The sequence below is a fragment of the Lolium perenne genome, chromosome 7, assembly GCF_019359855.2.
Source record: "Lolium perenne isolate Kyuss_39 chromosome 7, Kyuss_2.0, whole genome shotgun sequence".
NCBI lineage: Eukaryota > Viridiplantae > Streptophyta > Magnoliopsida > Poales > Poaceae > Lolium > Lolium perenne.
Window position 1 is genome coordinate 281,121,008 of NC_067250.2, and position 15,912 is coordinate 281,136,919.

At 53.4% G+C, this 15,912-nt stretch overlaps 1 protein-coding gene across 1 annotated transcript; it reads right to left on the bottom strand.

Moving 5' to 3' along the window:
* Positions 1-14,518: 14,518 nt before the first annotated feature.
* On the bottom strand, positions 14,519-14,997 carry LOC127317652 (protein SMALL AUXIN UP-REGULATED RNA 51-like). Its single transcript, XM_051348245.2, has one exon. The coding sequence runs from the start codon at positions 14,937-14,939 to the stop codon at positions 14,532-14,534; it is 408 nt and encodes a 135-aa protein (XP_051204205.1). The 5' UTR covers positions 14,940-14,997; the 3' UTR covers positions 14,519-14,531.
* Positions 14,998-15,912: the final 915 nt, after the last annotated feature.

Here is a 15,912-nt window from a genome sequence, read left to right on the forward strand (position 1 = left end):
GGCCGAGGAGGGCCGCCATGGGCCCTCCCCATGGGCCGGCGCGGCCACCAATGCCGGCGCGCCGCCACGTGGGGAGGGGGCCCACGACCCCCTCGGCCATCGCCCTTTCGCGTACTTCATCTCCCAGAAACCCTAAGGTGCAGGGGGACATCGAGGATTGTCAGCGCCGCCTCCTCGAGGTGGAAAACACCAGAGAGAAAAGTGCTCTCCGGCAGGCAGAAATCTGCCGGGGAAATTCCCTCCCGGAGGGGGGAAATCGTCGCCATCGTCACCGTCATCGAGCTGGACTTCATTGGGATCATCATCATCATCTCTACCACCGACACCGTCATCTCCACCGCTGCACCTAACATCTAGGGTTGAATCTTGAGTATTTCATAGGGAAAACTCTCCCGGTGTTAATTACTCCTTGTTATTGATGCTATTGAGTGAAACCGTTGAATCAAGGTTTATGTTCAGATTGTTATCCATCATCATATCACCTCTGATCATGTTCCATATGATGTCTTGTGAGTAATTCGTTTAGTTCTTGAGGACATGGGTGAAGTCTAAATGTTAGTAGTGAACTATGTTGAGTAATATTTAATGGTTTGATATTTAAGTTGTGGTGTTATTCTTCTAGTGGTGTCATGTGAACGTCGACTACATGATACTTCACCTTTATGGGCCTAGGGGAATGCATCTTGTATTCGTTTGCTAATTGTGGGGTTGCCGGAGTGACAACAACCTAAACCTCCGTTGGTATATCGATGCATGAGGGATAGCAGGATCTCAGAGTTTAAGGCTGTGGTTAGATTTATCTTAATTACTTTCTTGTATTTGCGGATGCTTGCAAGGGGTTTAATCAACTATATAAAGCGAAAGCACTAGACTAAATTCCCGTGTGTCCTCAAGAACGTTTGGTCATCATAAGTAAACAAACCGGCTTGTCCTTTGTGCTAAAAAGGATTGGGCCACTTGCTGCAATTATTACTCTCGCATTTTACTTACTTGTATTTTATTTATCTGCTATATCAAAACCTCCTGAAAACTTGTCTGTGAGCATTTACAGTGAATCCTTCATCGAAACTGCTTGTCAACACCTTCTGCTCCTCGTTGGGTTCGACACTCTTATTTATCGAAAGTACTACGATGCACCCCCTATACTTGTGGGTCATCATTCGGCGATCGGATCAGCCACATTCCAGCGATCGAAACAGAAACTAGACGATAACATGATCATCGGTGGTCCCTTCCTGCGCCTTGTCTGGCATGGCATCGGGCGGCGTTGCATCATCGGTCGCCGGTGTCGCAGCGGCGGGAGTGGACGTCGAAGGGAAGGACGAAGCAGCCGACGGAGGCCGGAGGATGTCTTGGCGATGGGCGTCGTACCAACCCCTCGTCTCCTCGTTCATCTTGCCATCGTTGCCGCCGATCAGTAATGCTAGGTCGGTGTTCCTCTTCTTCGCCGTGGAGGTTGCCTAAAGCAAGGCGATCCGGACGACCTGGTTGGCGAGCATCTCCTTCTCACTACTAGAAAAAGGCTTACCGCCGGCGACCTGAAAAGGCCTACCGTCGGCGCATTCGCCGGCGATAACCTCGCCGGTGGTAAGTGGTTCCACCGGCGTCTTCCATTTCGCCAGCACTACCTTGAATTACCCCTGGCACACAAGCCAATTCGCCGGCGGTAAGTTTGTACAGGATTTAAAAAAAAAGCAGATCCACACAACGACGGCCGAAGCGGAAATACAACTGACAGTGGAATATACAGAGAACACCCTACAAAGAAGAAAAAAACGCAATCAGGTCACGCATCTTGTCGACCATCGGCCGGAGCTCTGTCGCTGCAGTGGTGATGAACTCGCGGAGGTGGTGGAGCTCGGCGCGCACGGCGAACTTGATGGCAGACATGTACTCCCTCTTGCTGCAGGAGGAGTTGTCTTCGTCAGCGAGGCGCACCACGACCTCGCGCGCGTCGAACAGGAGGGCGCCCGCTGCATCGAGGCTGTTGCGGCCGTCGAATGGGAGGCGGCTGCTGCGGCAGAACGCCAACCCCTTGCTGGGCACGACCGACCAAATGACGGTGCGCGTCGCCGCCGCGGGCACCGTGGTCCCTGAGGCCGGCCGCAGGGTACTGGCCGGGCACGCCCGCGCCCTCTCCGCTGCCTCCCGCCGCAATTCTTGGCTCCCTCCGCAGGGAGGCGGCGTCGGAGACGGCAACCGACACCGGGGCAGGATCGGAGCTAGGTTCGCCCAAATAGGTGTTGGACTGGAGGGGCGGCGCTGGTGTTGGGGAGGGGCGGCGGTGCGTGTGTGTGTGTGCGTGGGCGGCGCTGGTGTTGGGGAGGGGCGGCGGCGCGTGTGTGCGTGGGCGAGCTGCGGTGTGTGGTGTGCTGTGCGCGTGTTGTGTGTAGGTGAAGGGATAAGGGAAAGGTAGAGGGAGTAGATAGGGACGCGTGGGTAGGGGGCAAAATACACGCATTCTCGGTTCGGTTTCGCCAGCGGTAAAGCCCGCTACCCTCGACGCTTTTGGGCCGAAATCGCCGGCGGTAAGGCCAGGCCCAACTGGGACCCCGCGGCCTATTATATCGCCGTGTTATCACCAGAATTTGACCGAGTCGGAGGTGGGCCGTGATCAAGATGGACTTGAAGATTATTATTGAAGATTATACGTGAATCGGCCTTGTATATCAAATTTGGGCTAGTTTGCCCTTGTATCTGTAATATAGTAGGATACGTGTCGATTTAGCTAGAGTTGGGCCCGTGCCCGGTTGGGACTGTTCCCACATTAGAAAGTCCGCTGGACTATAAATATGTATCTAGGGTTTATGGAATAAACAACAACACAACGTTCACCCCCAAAACAAACCAATCTCGGCGCATCGCCAACTCCTTCGTCTCGAGGGTTTCAATCGTAGCGACATGTCGCCTAGATCGCATCTTGCGATCTAGGCAGCACAAGCCCCACGTTGTTCATGCGTTGCCCGTACTGAAGCGTCTTTGATGGCGGGCAACGTAGTTATCATAGATGTGTTAGGGTTAGCATGGCTCTTCGTATAAACATGTTTACGTAGTGCAACCCTTGCATATCTAGCCGTCCTCACGCCTGTCTCAGGCGTGGGGGCGGCACCCTGCTTGTTCATCGTTTAGTAGATCTGATCCGTTGCGATTGCTCCTTGCCCTGCAAGGATTAGTTTAATATCCGCAATAGTTAGGCCTTACAAAGGGGTGGAGGATCCAGCGGCACGTAGGGTGGCGTTCGCAAGTCCTAAACAGGATGTTCCGAGGATCAACTTCATGTTGGTTTTTAGGCCTTGTTTAGGATCGGCTTATGAGCACCGTGCGTGGCCGCGAGGCCCAACCTGGAGTAGGATGATCCGATTATGCGGTGAAAACCCTAAATCGCCGTAGATCTCATTAGCTTTATCTTGATCAAGCAGGATCACCAGGTATTCGTGCACCCCGCACGGATCATGGGTGGATCGGCTCTTTGAGCCGATTCACAGGATAACCTGAGAGCCGATCGAGGCTCGTATTTAATGTTTACATGTATGCCCTGCAGGAACTAAGCGAGGCATCCCCATCACCTTCCTGACCAGGTATAGGTCAGGTGGCACGCCCTTGCACTTCGCATCGCCGCGTGTGACCAGAAGAGCATTGCGGGCCGTCGCTCGGAGGGGTCTCAGCCAGCCGCAGCTCTAGGCTCTTCCCGGCTCTACACTGTGTTGACAGGCCGCTGCCCGCCGGTGGGTTTCGGACGTCAACACATTCTGGCACGCCCGGTGGGACAATCATCTACATCAACCACATCGCCATCTACATCTGAGATGGCGGCGGACGGCACGCCAGTCACCTACGAGGAGTTGCCTGACGAGCTCAAAAAGAGATATGACGAGATCAAGGTCACCCTCGAAGCCGACCTCATCGGCTCTTTTCAGAGGACCCGTTCCCATGGCATCAGATGGAAGGGTTTCTCACCACAAGGTGCACTCGATGGGATCGACCTTTCTGCCCCGTCGGAGGAACGCACCAGGGGCCTGCGGCAGGAGATCAACTACTTGGTGGCTCACTCGCTATTCCGCCACTCTGAAAACTTGGTCAACACGTTGGAGCGTGTCGCTCTGCGCGTGATCCAGGAAATCATGAGCCGCCAATACTCGCCGTCAGGACCAGCCCTCGGGACGCATCAAGGAGAGTTGACACTCCAGTCCCATCCACCGCTGCCATATGCGTGGGCAGCGCCAGCTGAAGTGCCGACTGCACCGGCATTCGTCGTCTACAAGATTGGTGGTGATCCTAGCGACTACCAGTTCTTGGCTGAGGCGCCCAAGGAGATCCCTCAAGGATACGCGTGCACGTATGTGCCAGACTGTGGCAACTGGGCTCTCTCAAACCAGGCCACGACGTCAGGGACTCCGGCGAAGACAGGAGGAACGTCAGCAACAGAGCTTGAGAAGCGTACGTGGCTAACAAAATACGCCACCCCGACGAACCTCCGAGCGCAGCTCCTGCAGCTTGGCTCAGAATCGAAAAGCAAGTGTGGCTGGCTCGGTACGCCACTCCGGCGAATCTTCGCAGTTCCACTCCTACAGCCAAGACCGTGGATCAAATCAGCACGATCCTGAGAGACCAGTTCGGCATGGTGCCAAAAAGAAGGACGATCGGCTATTCCAAGCCGTATCCCGACAACTACGAATTGGTCCCACTACCACCTAAGTATCGGCTCCCTGACTTCTCCAAATTCAGCGGAACGGATGGTTCTAGCTCCATCGAGCACGTGAGCCGATACTTGGCACAACTTGGAACGGCGTCAGTGTCGGATCCACTACGCGTGAGGTACTTCTCACAGTCCCTCACAGGATCGGCTTTCGGGTGGTACACCTCGTTGCCACCAAACTCGATCCGCACTTGGAATCAGTTGGAAGAACAGTTCCACGCGCAGTATCACTCAGACGCTGCCGAGTCTGGCCTTGCCGATCTAGCACAAGTACGTCAGAAGCGCGGAGAAACCGTAGCGGAATACATCCAGCGCTTCAGAAATCTGAGGAACCGATGTTATTCGGTTCGTATAACCGAAAAGGAAGCAGTCGAGTTGGCAGCAGCGGGCCTGGCTTCACAGGTCAAGGACATGGCCTCCCAAGCAGATTATCCCTCGCCGGGGCGCACATGGTTCGAAACTATCAAAGCATATGAACAGCGCCACCTGCACTGTACCAAGACAAGTTCAAGCGTGCAGTAGTCATGGTCGATACGGAGGAAGGTGAAGTGCTGCGGGAGACCAAGAAGTAGCAAAGTGGCTGAGTGGACTCGGGAGGAACCCCGTGTCCTGCAAATGGGTCAAGCCACCAGGGCCGCCCAGGGGATTTGATTTTGACGTGACCAAGACTGAACAAATCTTTGACCTCCTGCTCAAGGAGAAACAGTTGACGATTCCTGAAGGTCTCAAGTTCCCTACGGCGCAAGAGCTGAACGGAAAGCCGTACTGCAAATTCCACAACTCGCTTTCCCATGCCACCAACGACTGCAGGGTGTGGCGTCGACATCCAAGCGGCGATAGAGAAGGGGCGCTTAATTTTCAACCAGTATGCCATGAAGGTAGACACCCAGCCCTTCCCCGCCGTTAACATGGTAGAAGTCATCTACCCCGAGGGCTGCCAGCAAGGTCCCACGTTCAACATCAACATGGTAGGACTTGGGAACCACTGGCGAAGATGGAGATGAGGGCAGCTGCTCTCATAGCAAGGACACAGGAGGCCGCTCCACGCGATCGGCTCCATCATGATGGCAAGTGCTACGTCACGCGAGGGAGAAGTGAAGAACATAAGATATCAGCGACCTCTCGCTGATCACCTCCTCAACAAATATGTGAGTCAGTATGACCAACGCCGACGGTCCAACTATGATGATGAAGGAGATCGTCTGGCTAGAGAAGCCAGAAGACATCGTCGGCAGGATCGCGATGAGGAGGAGCACGAGCGCCGTGCCACGGACAGGCCAAGGGAGCAAGAAGACAACGCCAGACACTGGGATTGCCCTTTCTTCAGACACTGTTGGGATTCAGGAATGAGCCGATTACCCACAATCGGCAATTGCCCAGAATGCAATAAGAAGAAGAAGGAGGCAGCCAACGTGTCTGTGTTTGAGCGCTTAGGGCCTCTCCCACCACCAAGCAAACGCGCTGAGTCACCTCGTTGGGCAGATCTTGAGGATTCAGAAGACGGGGGACTAGAAGAAGAAGAAGACAGGTACCACCGTCCAAGGTGGTGCCCTGACGGACTCAGCCGTTCACAGAAACGCAGGGTTCAGCGGTTGCGCGGCCTGGAGGAAGCCGAAAGGTTATACCTGCATACGCTGAGGAAGGCACGGCCTGATCTGGCTGCGAAAGTTCAGCGAACCCTGAATGAAGAGGGTCGTCCACGGAGAATGGAGTGGCGTCCCAAGCAAAAGAAAGCCGATGGTGAAACATCGGCTGGCACAAACATGGTGCTTGTCTTGCCGACAGAGCTTAATGCTCCACGATTATACGATGCACTCAAGGTGGATGACAGCAGGCGCATCAAGTCAGAGGTTGGGTTGGTTTTATCCAGCCTAACTGAGTAGCAAGATTAAACCAATAAGCAAACCGTGCGAGGCTGATCCTTGTGATCGGCCCCAAAAACTTATGGAGGGACATTACAAAACCTTCATCGAACAAGCAATGTGGAAGCCGATTCCAGCAATCGGCCAAAATTGTCTTCTGCACATATTCTGTTTGTGGTCAACAACGGTCTACTGGGCAGCGGCCACGTCGGCAGATGAAAGTCAGCATGAATCTTTGCTAAGCCGACGTGCAAGTGCAGTGCCCTGACTTACCAAGAAAGCCGATATCTGCAGTCATTCAGCAGATTCGGCTCGGGGGGCATATAGTCAGATGAACATGTGCAGACATGTGTGCAATGAATACTGGGGGCTGATCGGAGAAAATCAGCCAGTAAAAAAAAATTTTTACAGCCGATGCAAGGGCATCGACTTTAGAATTGAGAGGCAGCCGGTGCGCAGTCATCGACTTTAGTGGATTTATGCAATTTTTATCGAGTCTCCACCAGATCCAGGCCAACGGTGGTACCTTCTGTTGCCTCGAGTGAGTAAAACAATGGAAACTTCTTCAGCTACTTCGAGCCGATCCGGGTTCCTGAACCTCTTTGTCAAGGATTTCCAATCTTTGGGGCTAGTTCAGCTGAAAATGGAAGATTATCGGCTGTTGGAGGAAGAAAGAGGATCGGCTGTGACGCATTCTCTCTGACATTCTCGCCCCGAGTAAGGCTCGGGGGGCAGCAAGCTCGAGTAAGACTCGGGGGGCAACAGGCCTAGTGGATACTCTGTTTAAAGAGCCGATGGGGATGCCATCGGCTGATTTTCCATTGCAGCCTCCTTCACAGATGATGAGTATGAAAAGGACCATTCGTTTTGGTTGGAAGAATTCCAAGGTTTTCTTGAAGATTCTGCATTATCCGCCAGAATTAGAAAAAATCATCAGTTGAAGAAGGAAAGGACGAACTTCGAAGGACCGATGCGTTGTTATCGGCTTATTGCGCATTGGCAAAGGGAGCGAATCGGCAAGGTCAGTAGAAGAGGGAGTCGGCTAAATTGAACTAAGAAGAAATCGGCAAAATCAAATTGGGGAAGAAATCTTCATTGATAGGCGAGATTTCTTACATGAAGAGCTGATTGCTCTCAAAAGGAAACACCAGGGGATACATTGCCCCATCTACTACTACTGGCCCTATTCTAGAGGTCCTATCTATGGGCCATCACTGCCCTCGTCGCCGCCGCTGCCGCCGCTATCGGCGCTGCTCCCGGCGGGCTCGTCGTCGCTCCAATGGCCGCCGACCGGGCCCTCGTTGTCTTCATCTTCTTCGTCAGCGTCGTCCTCGTCGCTGTCGAAGTCGCTAAGATTGCCCGGCCAAGGGCAGAACCGCTTGGCCGGCGGCTCGTCGGAGGAGCTCTCGTCATCGTCCTCCTCCTCCTCTTCCTGCTCCTCCTCCTCCTCGGAGGAGGTGAAGTCGCAGGAGAAGCTGTCGTCATCGCTCTCCTCCTCCGTTTCCCCAACGGCGAGGAAGCGGAGGTCGCTCTCCCCATCGGTCAGGGACTTGTCGTCCTCTGACCAGATGGAGAAGTCGTGGCTAGACTCCTCCCCGGCCGCAATGGCGCGGCGGGTGTTGGCCGCGTGGTCCTCCGCCGGGTTGTACTCCGGCGTCGGCTCGCGGGACGTGGAGGACTGGCTGGCAAGATCCGATGGGGCAGAGGAGGAGGAAGACATGGTGGCGCAGGAGGGCTCTTGGGGTGCTAATGCGAAGGGGATGCAGAGGAGAACTGTTCATGGCGGTTAAATAAAAGGGGATATAGTGGAAATTCAATGCCACAGCAGTTTCCGAGGAAGTGGTGCCACGCGGAGAAGTTGAGAAGGCAAGGCATCATGATACTGCAACGGTTCTGCCACGACATGACCCGACGGAAAAAGCATAATGATTTTGGAAATGTCATTTCCAAAACCAGGGGGGCATGTGTTATCACCAGAATTTGACCGAGTCGGAGGTGGGCCGTGATCAAGATGGACTTGAAGATTATTATTGAAGATTATACGTGAATCGGCCTTGTATATCAAATTTGGGCTAGTTTGCCCTTGTATCTGTAATATAGTAGGATACGTGTCGATTTAGCTAGAGTTGGGCCCGTGCCCGGTTGGGACTGTTCCCACATTAGAAAGTCCGCTGGACTATAAATATGTATCTAGGGTTTATGGAATAAACAACAACACAACGTTCACCCCCAAAACAAACCAATCTCGGCGCATCGCCAACTCCTTCGTCTCGAGGGTTTCAATCAGGTAAGCGACATGCTGCCTAGATCGCATCTTGCGATCTAGGCAGCACAAGCCCCACGTTGTTCATGCGTTGCCCGTACTGAAGCGTCTTTGATGGCGGGCAACGTAGTTATCATAGATGTGTTAGGGTTAGCATGGCTCTTCGTATAAACATGTTTACGTAGTGCAACCCTTGCATATCTAGCCGTCCTCACGCCTGTCTCAGGCGTGGGGGCGGCACCCTGCTTGTTCATCGTTTAGTAGATCTGATCCGTTGCGATTGCTCCTTGCCCTGCAAGGATTAGTTTAATATCCGCAATAGTTAGGCCTTACAAAGGGGTGGAGGATCCAGCGGCACGTAGGGTGGCGTTCGCAAGTCCTAAACAGGATGTTCCGAGGATCAACTTCATGTTGGTTTTTAGGCCTTGTTTAGGATCGGCTTATGAGCACCGTGCGTGGCCGCGAGGCCCAACCTGGAGTAGGATGATCCGATTATGCGGTGAAAACCCTAAATCGCCGTAGATCTCATTAGCTTTATCTTGATCAAGCAGGATCACCAGGTATTCGTGCACCCCGCACGGATCATGGGTGGATCGGCTCTTTGAGCCGATTCACAGGATAACCTGAGAGCCGATCGAGGCTCGTATTTAATGTTTACATGTATGCCCTGCAGGAACTAAGCGAGGCATCCCCATCACCTTCCTGACCAGGTATAGGTCAGGTGGCACGCCCTTGCACTTCGCATCGCCGCGTGTGACCAGAAGAGCATTGCGGGCCGTCGCTCGGAGGGGTCTCAGCCAGCCGCAGCTCTAGGCTCTTCCCGGCTCTACACTGTGTTGACAGGCCGCTGCCCGCCGGTGGGTTTCGGACGTCAACACGCCGGCACCTTCGTGCCAAACTCGCCGGCGGTAATGAACGCACCCCCGGCGTCCTCCTTTCAACCTTGCCGGCGGTAGGGTTAGGTCACCCTGGAAAGCCTTACCGCCGGCATCTTCAAATCGTACTCGCCGGCGGTAAGGAGTGCGGCTATAAGCCTTTTCCTAGTAGTGTCAACCGCACGTCGTACTTGTCGTCCTTCCCGGCGGCGTGCGCCCTCGCGTCGGCCCAACACTTGTCGAAGGACGCCTGCAACCTTTTGGCTGGATGGCCCGCCTTCTTTAGTTCTTTCAGATTCTTCTGGCCGAGCTCGTGGCGGCCCGCCGACGCGGCAGGGGCTGGATCGTCGGGGTTGTACTGCTCGTCCTTGTTCTTCCCCAGGTTCCGGCGTACCTTCTTCCACTTCTCGCACTCCTCGATGCGAGCGAACACGTTGAGGTACTTGAACGTTTGGCCGTCAGTGTCGTCGTTGTACATGTCGAATGCCTGCCGCATTTGCAAATACAGGCCGGCGAATTAAATTGAAACCTCGACGATCCCGGGTCGACGGATGAGACACGACGAGTGAGCATACCTTCGCCTCAAAGTCGGTGTCGCTCACCGGGCGAGCTTCGATCTCCTCCTGCATGTTGTGCCACTTGCTGCACGCCGCCTGCATGATCCCCCAATGGGTACCCATTGCCTTGTCGGCGCATATCATCACCGTCTTGTTGAAGTAGGGATCGACGATTTTGCGCTCGTCGAACGCCAACGTGACCCGATGCCAATACGTCTCACATTTTTTATTGGCGCCGGTGATGCCGTTCAAGGAAACGGTCTTCCAATCTTCGGCGAGGCACTCCTCTTCTTTGCCCGTCCATTTGATCCGGGGCTCGGTCGGCGGCGAGTACTTCTTCCTTTTCTTCCTCCCCTTCGACGTCGCCGTGGGTTCAGACGCGTCTTCTTCGTCGACGCCTTGGTCGAGGTCAGCCTACTCATCTTCTTCGTCGACGTCTTGGGTGCCATCTCCAAACCCGTCAATCTGATCATCGACGGCACCCCGCGACACGACGACTTCCGTCGCCCTTGCCTCCTCTTGTGTGAAGAAACTCGGGCTCGACACGGCGGCCATGGAGCCCGACGTGATCATCTCGTGCATCACTCCGTCATTCGGCGGTGGCATCCCGGGGTTGGAGAAGGAGAGCGGCCCACGATGCAGGGTAGGCGAGATGCCCTCGTGCATCACACCATCGTACTCCGGCGGCGACAGCGTAAACCTCATCCTGTCGGCGACGTAGGTGTCCTGGAACATGGCCGGTGACGCCGGCGAGAAGGTGGAAGGAGAGCCAATCGTACCTTGGGTCAGCCATGGATCGGGGAATTGGCCGACGCGTGGCTGGCCAAAGTTCATGGAGACCAGCCTGGCCTGTTCGTCCACCGCTACCGCCCTCTTCACCGCGAGCTTCTTCTCCCTCTCCGCCCTGCCACGAGTTTCGTTCCGCCGCCGCTTCACATCCTCCGCCCACCTTGCGTTTGTCCAGCCTGGCAGCCTCTCTTTTGGCGCCCGTGGCTTCCTGGCCTTCGGTGCTCTGTCGGTGGCGATCTTCTTCGGCGGCATGGTGGTGGAAGGGAAGAGGAGGAGCTGCAACTGTGGGGGAATGGCGGTAGCTCCTCGAAATTCGGCGGGAAAATGGGTCTATGCGGCGCATTTTGGAGGGAAAACGAAATAAATGGAGGGAACTACCCTTTCTATCGCCGACACCGTGGGCCCGCTCGACGTTTCGCGCGTTTATGTTTCGTCCGGATTTCCCGACCGGGCCTCGGGATGCCGGGGATGGTCTAGGCTCTCCGGATGAATTAAAGGCTTATTTCAGGGGAAAACGAGAAGCTAGGGGCACGGTTGGACCAAATAACGCCGTCCGGATGAAAAAATCGCCTACCGAGGGTCTAGTTGGGGAGACGGCTGGAGGTGCTCTTAGCATGTCTCTTTGACCTGCAAATGGATTGTGCTGGATCATGGGTTCAACTGCTCAAGTACATAAGTACCGCTCTGTACTTGCGTTTATGGACATGGTATGCACCCTGATTGCCTCCAGTTAAATACTACCCTCCTGATTTGTCCATTTCTCTATGGCCAAATTCCCACCTATAGTTGGTAGAATGGCTAGTGCCCTTCTTCAAGGCTCATGATATATAATAGGTAAATACTAATATGCACGATTGTGACTTGTGAGGGCGTATAAGATTATTGCATTATTGTACTGTAATGCACTTGAAATTATTGCACGACTGTGCGGCGGTCCTAATTGATTTTCTCTCGAAGAAGGAAGGAGGCTATTGGTTGACTGTGTTACAACATAACTGTATGTGCATTCAACTCCCATGATTGATTTCAATATATTATAATCATATGATTAAATTTTCCTCACCTGCATCAATCCTAGGTAGAGAGACTATTAGCCCATCTTGTCACAGAGGCATACATGGATTTGTTTGTCACACTCATGCATAGCACCATGTGTCGGGGTGAAGAGTTTTCACATTATCACCGGCATATGAAGCTGCATAGCTTCAATCGCATAAGTCAATGTGTAAATACCGTCTGGCTAGATAGAATGTGCTTTGCCGAGAGTGGACGAATAGAACTCGGCGGTATGTGAACCTGCCTTAAGTCAGCACCTCATTGGTCCAGAAAATGTATGTGGGGTCCACTGCTGCAGTGTGCTGTATGTATGCCACAGTAAAAATACACTTGTGGTCCTTCCCCATCCCCCATCGCATCCTCTCCCCTGCCACCTGGACAGAGATCAGGTGACATGCAAGAGGCATGTCACGGATGAACAGTGTTGTGACATGCAACCTTGTTCTGATCGTTGGATTGAAAATGGATGGCCAGATGAATATGAACAGTAGCCGCTACAGGAACAATCTACAGTGCATCGCTACAGGGATAAATCTACAGTGCGTCACTACAGTACATCTGCTACAGGGGTCATCTACAGTGCAACGCTACAGTGCTTAATCTTGTCTATCCATTTTCGATCCAACGGCCTGCAGCGTATGTTACGGCACTGTTCACCGGTGACATGCCTACAGCGTTTCAAGGCCATCGTGGCCGACTGCGCCGCTGCTGCAGTTCCTCGGCATCCTACCCGTCGCCGAGCTCGGGCCACCTCGACGCCGCTCGTCCCCGACGCACATCGACGGCGCCGCTCGTCCCCGACGCCACGTCGACGGCGCCGCTCGTCCACGACGCCACGTCGACGGCGCCTCGTCCCCGACGCCCCGTCCACAACGCCTAGTCGGCCCTCGTCTCCGACGCCGGCTCCACGGCGTCAGTCCCCGACGCGACCCGTCCTAGTTTGGCGCCGGTCCCCGGCGCGCCCGTCCCTCGTCGCCGCCATGTCCTCAACGACGCCCCGTCTTCGACGCCAGATCAACGGCGCCATGTCCCCGACGCCGATCCGTCCCCAGACGGCGCCCTATCCCCGACGCCGCCTGTCCTCGAGGCCGCCATGTCGTCGACGCCGTCCCTCGTCCCCGTCCCTCGACAGCGCCCGCGACGGTGTCCGCCTCCGCCGTCCGCCCGCGACGGTGTCCGCTCCGCCGTCCGCCCGCTCCTTCGCTGATCGCCCGCCCGACGGCCGCAGCGCCTCCGCCATCAGCCTCTTCTCGCGCTCGCGCCGCGCCGCCGCCGTTCGCCCCGACGGCCGCCCGCTGAAGTTATTATGGAGGATGAGGGGCGTGATTTGGGGGAGACGCTCCGGCCCACTTTTCTCTTAAATGCATCAGGCCCACCTCTGTATTGTATCTGTATCGCGTGGGTTCAGGAAAGTAGATCAGCTGCTGTGTGGGCCCCACCAAAACACATGGACCAATGGCAGCCTGACTTCCACCAGGAGCATATGCCGAGCGGTTCAACCACGCGTTTTCCGTGCTTTGCCGCCCTAAACACTACCAGAAACCAGCATTTTCCTCTCAGCTATGAATTTTCCTGTGAGGCCCGAAGTGGATCTCAGGATAACACATTTTCCTGTGTTCTGGTCAGCTCACAGGAAAAAGATTAGAGCCAGGTTAAGAATAGGGTCCTATTTGGTAAATGACTGTTTAAGCTACTAACCGAGAATGTTATTTGGCAAACACTTCTAAGGAGGAAGTATATATTGGTTCAAAGGTGTTATCCCAGATCTATTGGAAGCTTGGAGTTTCGCATTTCTGGACTGGTCTTATGGCAATGAAGAAAGTTTTCTTTCAATACGGAACTTTCTCTATTAGGAATGGGACGAAAATTCATTGTTGGGATGATAAATGGCTAGGTAACACCACACTTCGAGAACAATATTCGGCATTCTACAATATTGTGCGTCACAAGGGTGAGACTATCGCTAAGGTGTCAAAATGGAGGACCCCTCGAGCTCACAGATTGTGGTTTCATTTCTGGAGTGAGATGCAGACTTGGTTTTATTTCGCTGTTGATCTTGCTCAACTTTGAAGCAAAGGCAACATCTGAAGTGTATGGCACTGTTCAGTGGCTTAATTGGTTTCCGTTTCAAAAAGCAAAAAAAAAAAGGTTTCAGTTTGTGAAGCAAGAAGGGGAATGTAAACAACACGGGAACAACACAAACAAGATCAATTGCCTAAGTTTTTGCATTAGATTAGAACAATCCTTCATCGTCTCTTCCCGTTATACAAATTGCAGACCAAATTAGTCGCAACTTCTTCATCTTTCTTCAGCTAAAACCGAGAAGAAAGAACGGGAGAACGCAAGAAAGGAGAGAGAAAAAATATGTGACTGAATGTTCAGAGCAGGCAGCAAGTGAGGAAAGAACTCCGCGAGAGTGCATCGCGTCAGCCGTCATCTGCACAAGATCTCGGTCTCGGAGGAGCAGGAGCAGTCGCACATCCCGGCACCGGCGTCCTTCTTGCCGCCGGAGACGAGGCGGAGGATGCCCTCGAACGCCTCGACATCGCAGGGGATTCGGAGCGCGCCCTCGTGCCGGAACCCGAACTCCTCCTCCGCTTCCCGGAGCAGGGCCTCGAACGCCCAGTGGCCCAGGTACTCAGTGGGGATCACGAACCGCCGCATCTCCTCGCCCACGTACACAGCGAATGAACCCTTCGGCACGACGCCGCCGCCGCCGCCGTTCTTGGAGCCGCCCCTGCCTCCTCCGGGCGCCACCGCCATACGCTTCCACCGCTTGAGGAGCTGCTGCAGCCTCACGATGTCCCTGATCTTGTTGCTCGCCCTGCCCTGCTCCTCCATTGCTGGTCGAATCGGGCAGTGAAGAGACCCGGATTTGTGGCTGCTGATGGTTGGCTTGGCTTGGGTGGTGCAAAGAATGCGGCTGGGGATGCTTATATAGAGGAGAGAGTGGGGAGACTTCCTGTGGTGCTTGCCTATAGCTTTGAGCCACCTCCTCGTGATCTCTCAGTCTATTCTTGTTGTTTAATTGCTGAAATCAATGCACTATATTTTTCTGTTCATTCTTCTTTTTAAATAAAATGGATGCATTATTGCTATGCTAGATTTTTTTTCAACATGGCTTCAATCCTTTTGAAGCAACAAAAATATCAGGTTCGAACAAACTTACAATTTGAAGAAGGTAGGGAGGCAGAAAGTGTTTTTGGCTCCCGAGCTCGAGTACACCCTTCATTTAGAAAATACAAAAAAAAATATAAGTGTTTTTTAAAAAAATCTGGTTGTAAATGTTGTAACCTACAAGTATTCAAAATCGCAATGAGGAATACTTTGTATTGTAGTCTTCATAAAAAAATCTAATAAATATCAAAGATTTGAAAATATAATACTCAGATCCACATGTTTATTATTTTTGTGCAGCTCAAGTACAAAATATTTGAAACTGATATTTTGAACACTATTTAGATAAATTATTGGCTACATACAGATTTTTTCACATTTTTAAAAAACTAGTACATACTCCCCTCGTAGGGATTACTTGTTCGTAGGAGCCAAAAAGATCTCCCCTCGTAGGGAGGAAACTAGAAGAGGGTTGCGGGCTCCAGGCAGTAGCACGAAGCACGAAGCTCACTGTGTTTGCCATTGAATGGCCACTATGGGACGAGAACTTATTACCACCTCATCATAAGCTACCTTCACGGAGTATTGGTTTATTACAGGAGGAAGATCAAACTCAAAATCATCGGCATCAAAGTTCGAGCACTTTTGAACCCGAAACAGCGGTGGCTAAAGAGGGGGGCAACCGCAATTTTTAGGC

Excerpts from the sequence above, each read along its gene's own strand:
- LOC127317652 (XM_051348245.2), bottom strand. The coding sequence starts at position 14,939 with ATGGAGGAGCAGGGCAGGGCGAGCAACAAGATCAGGGACATCGTGAGG.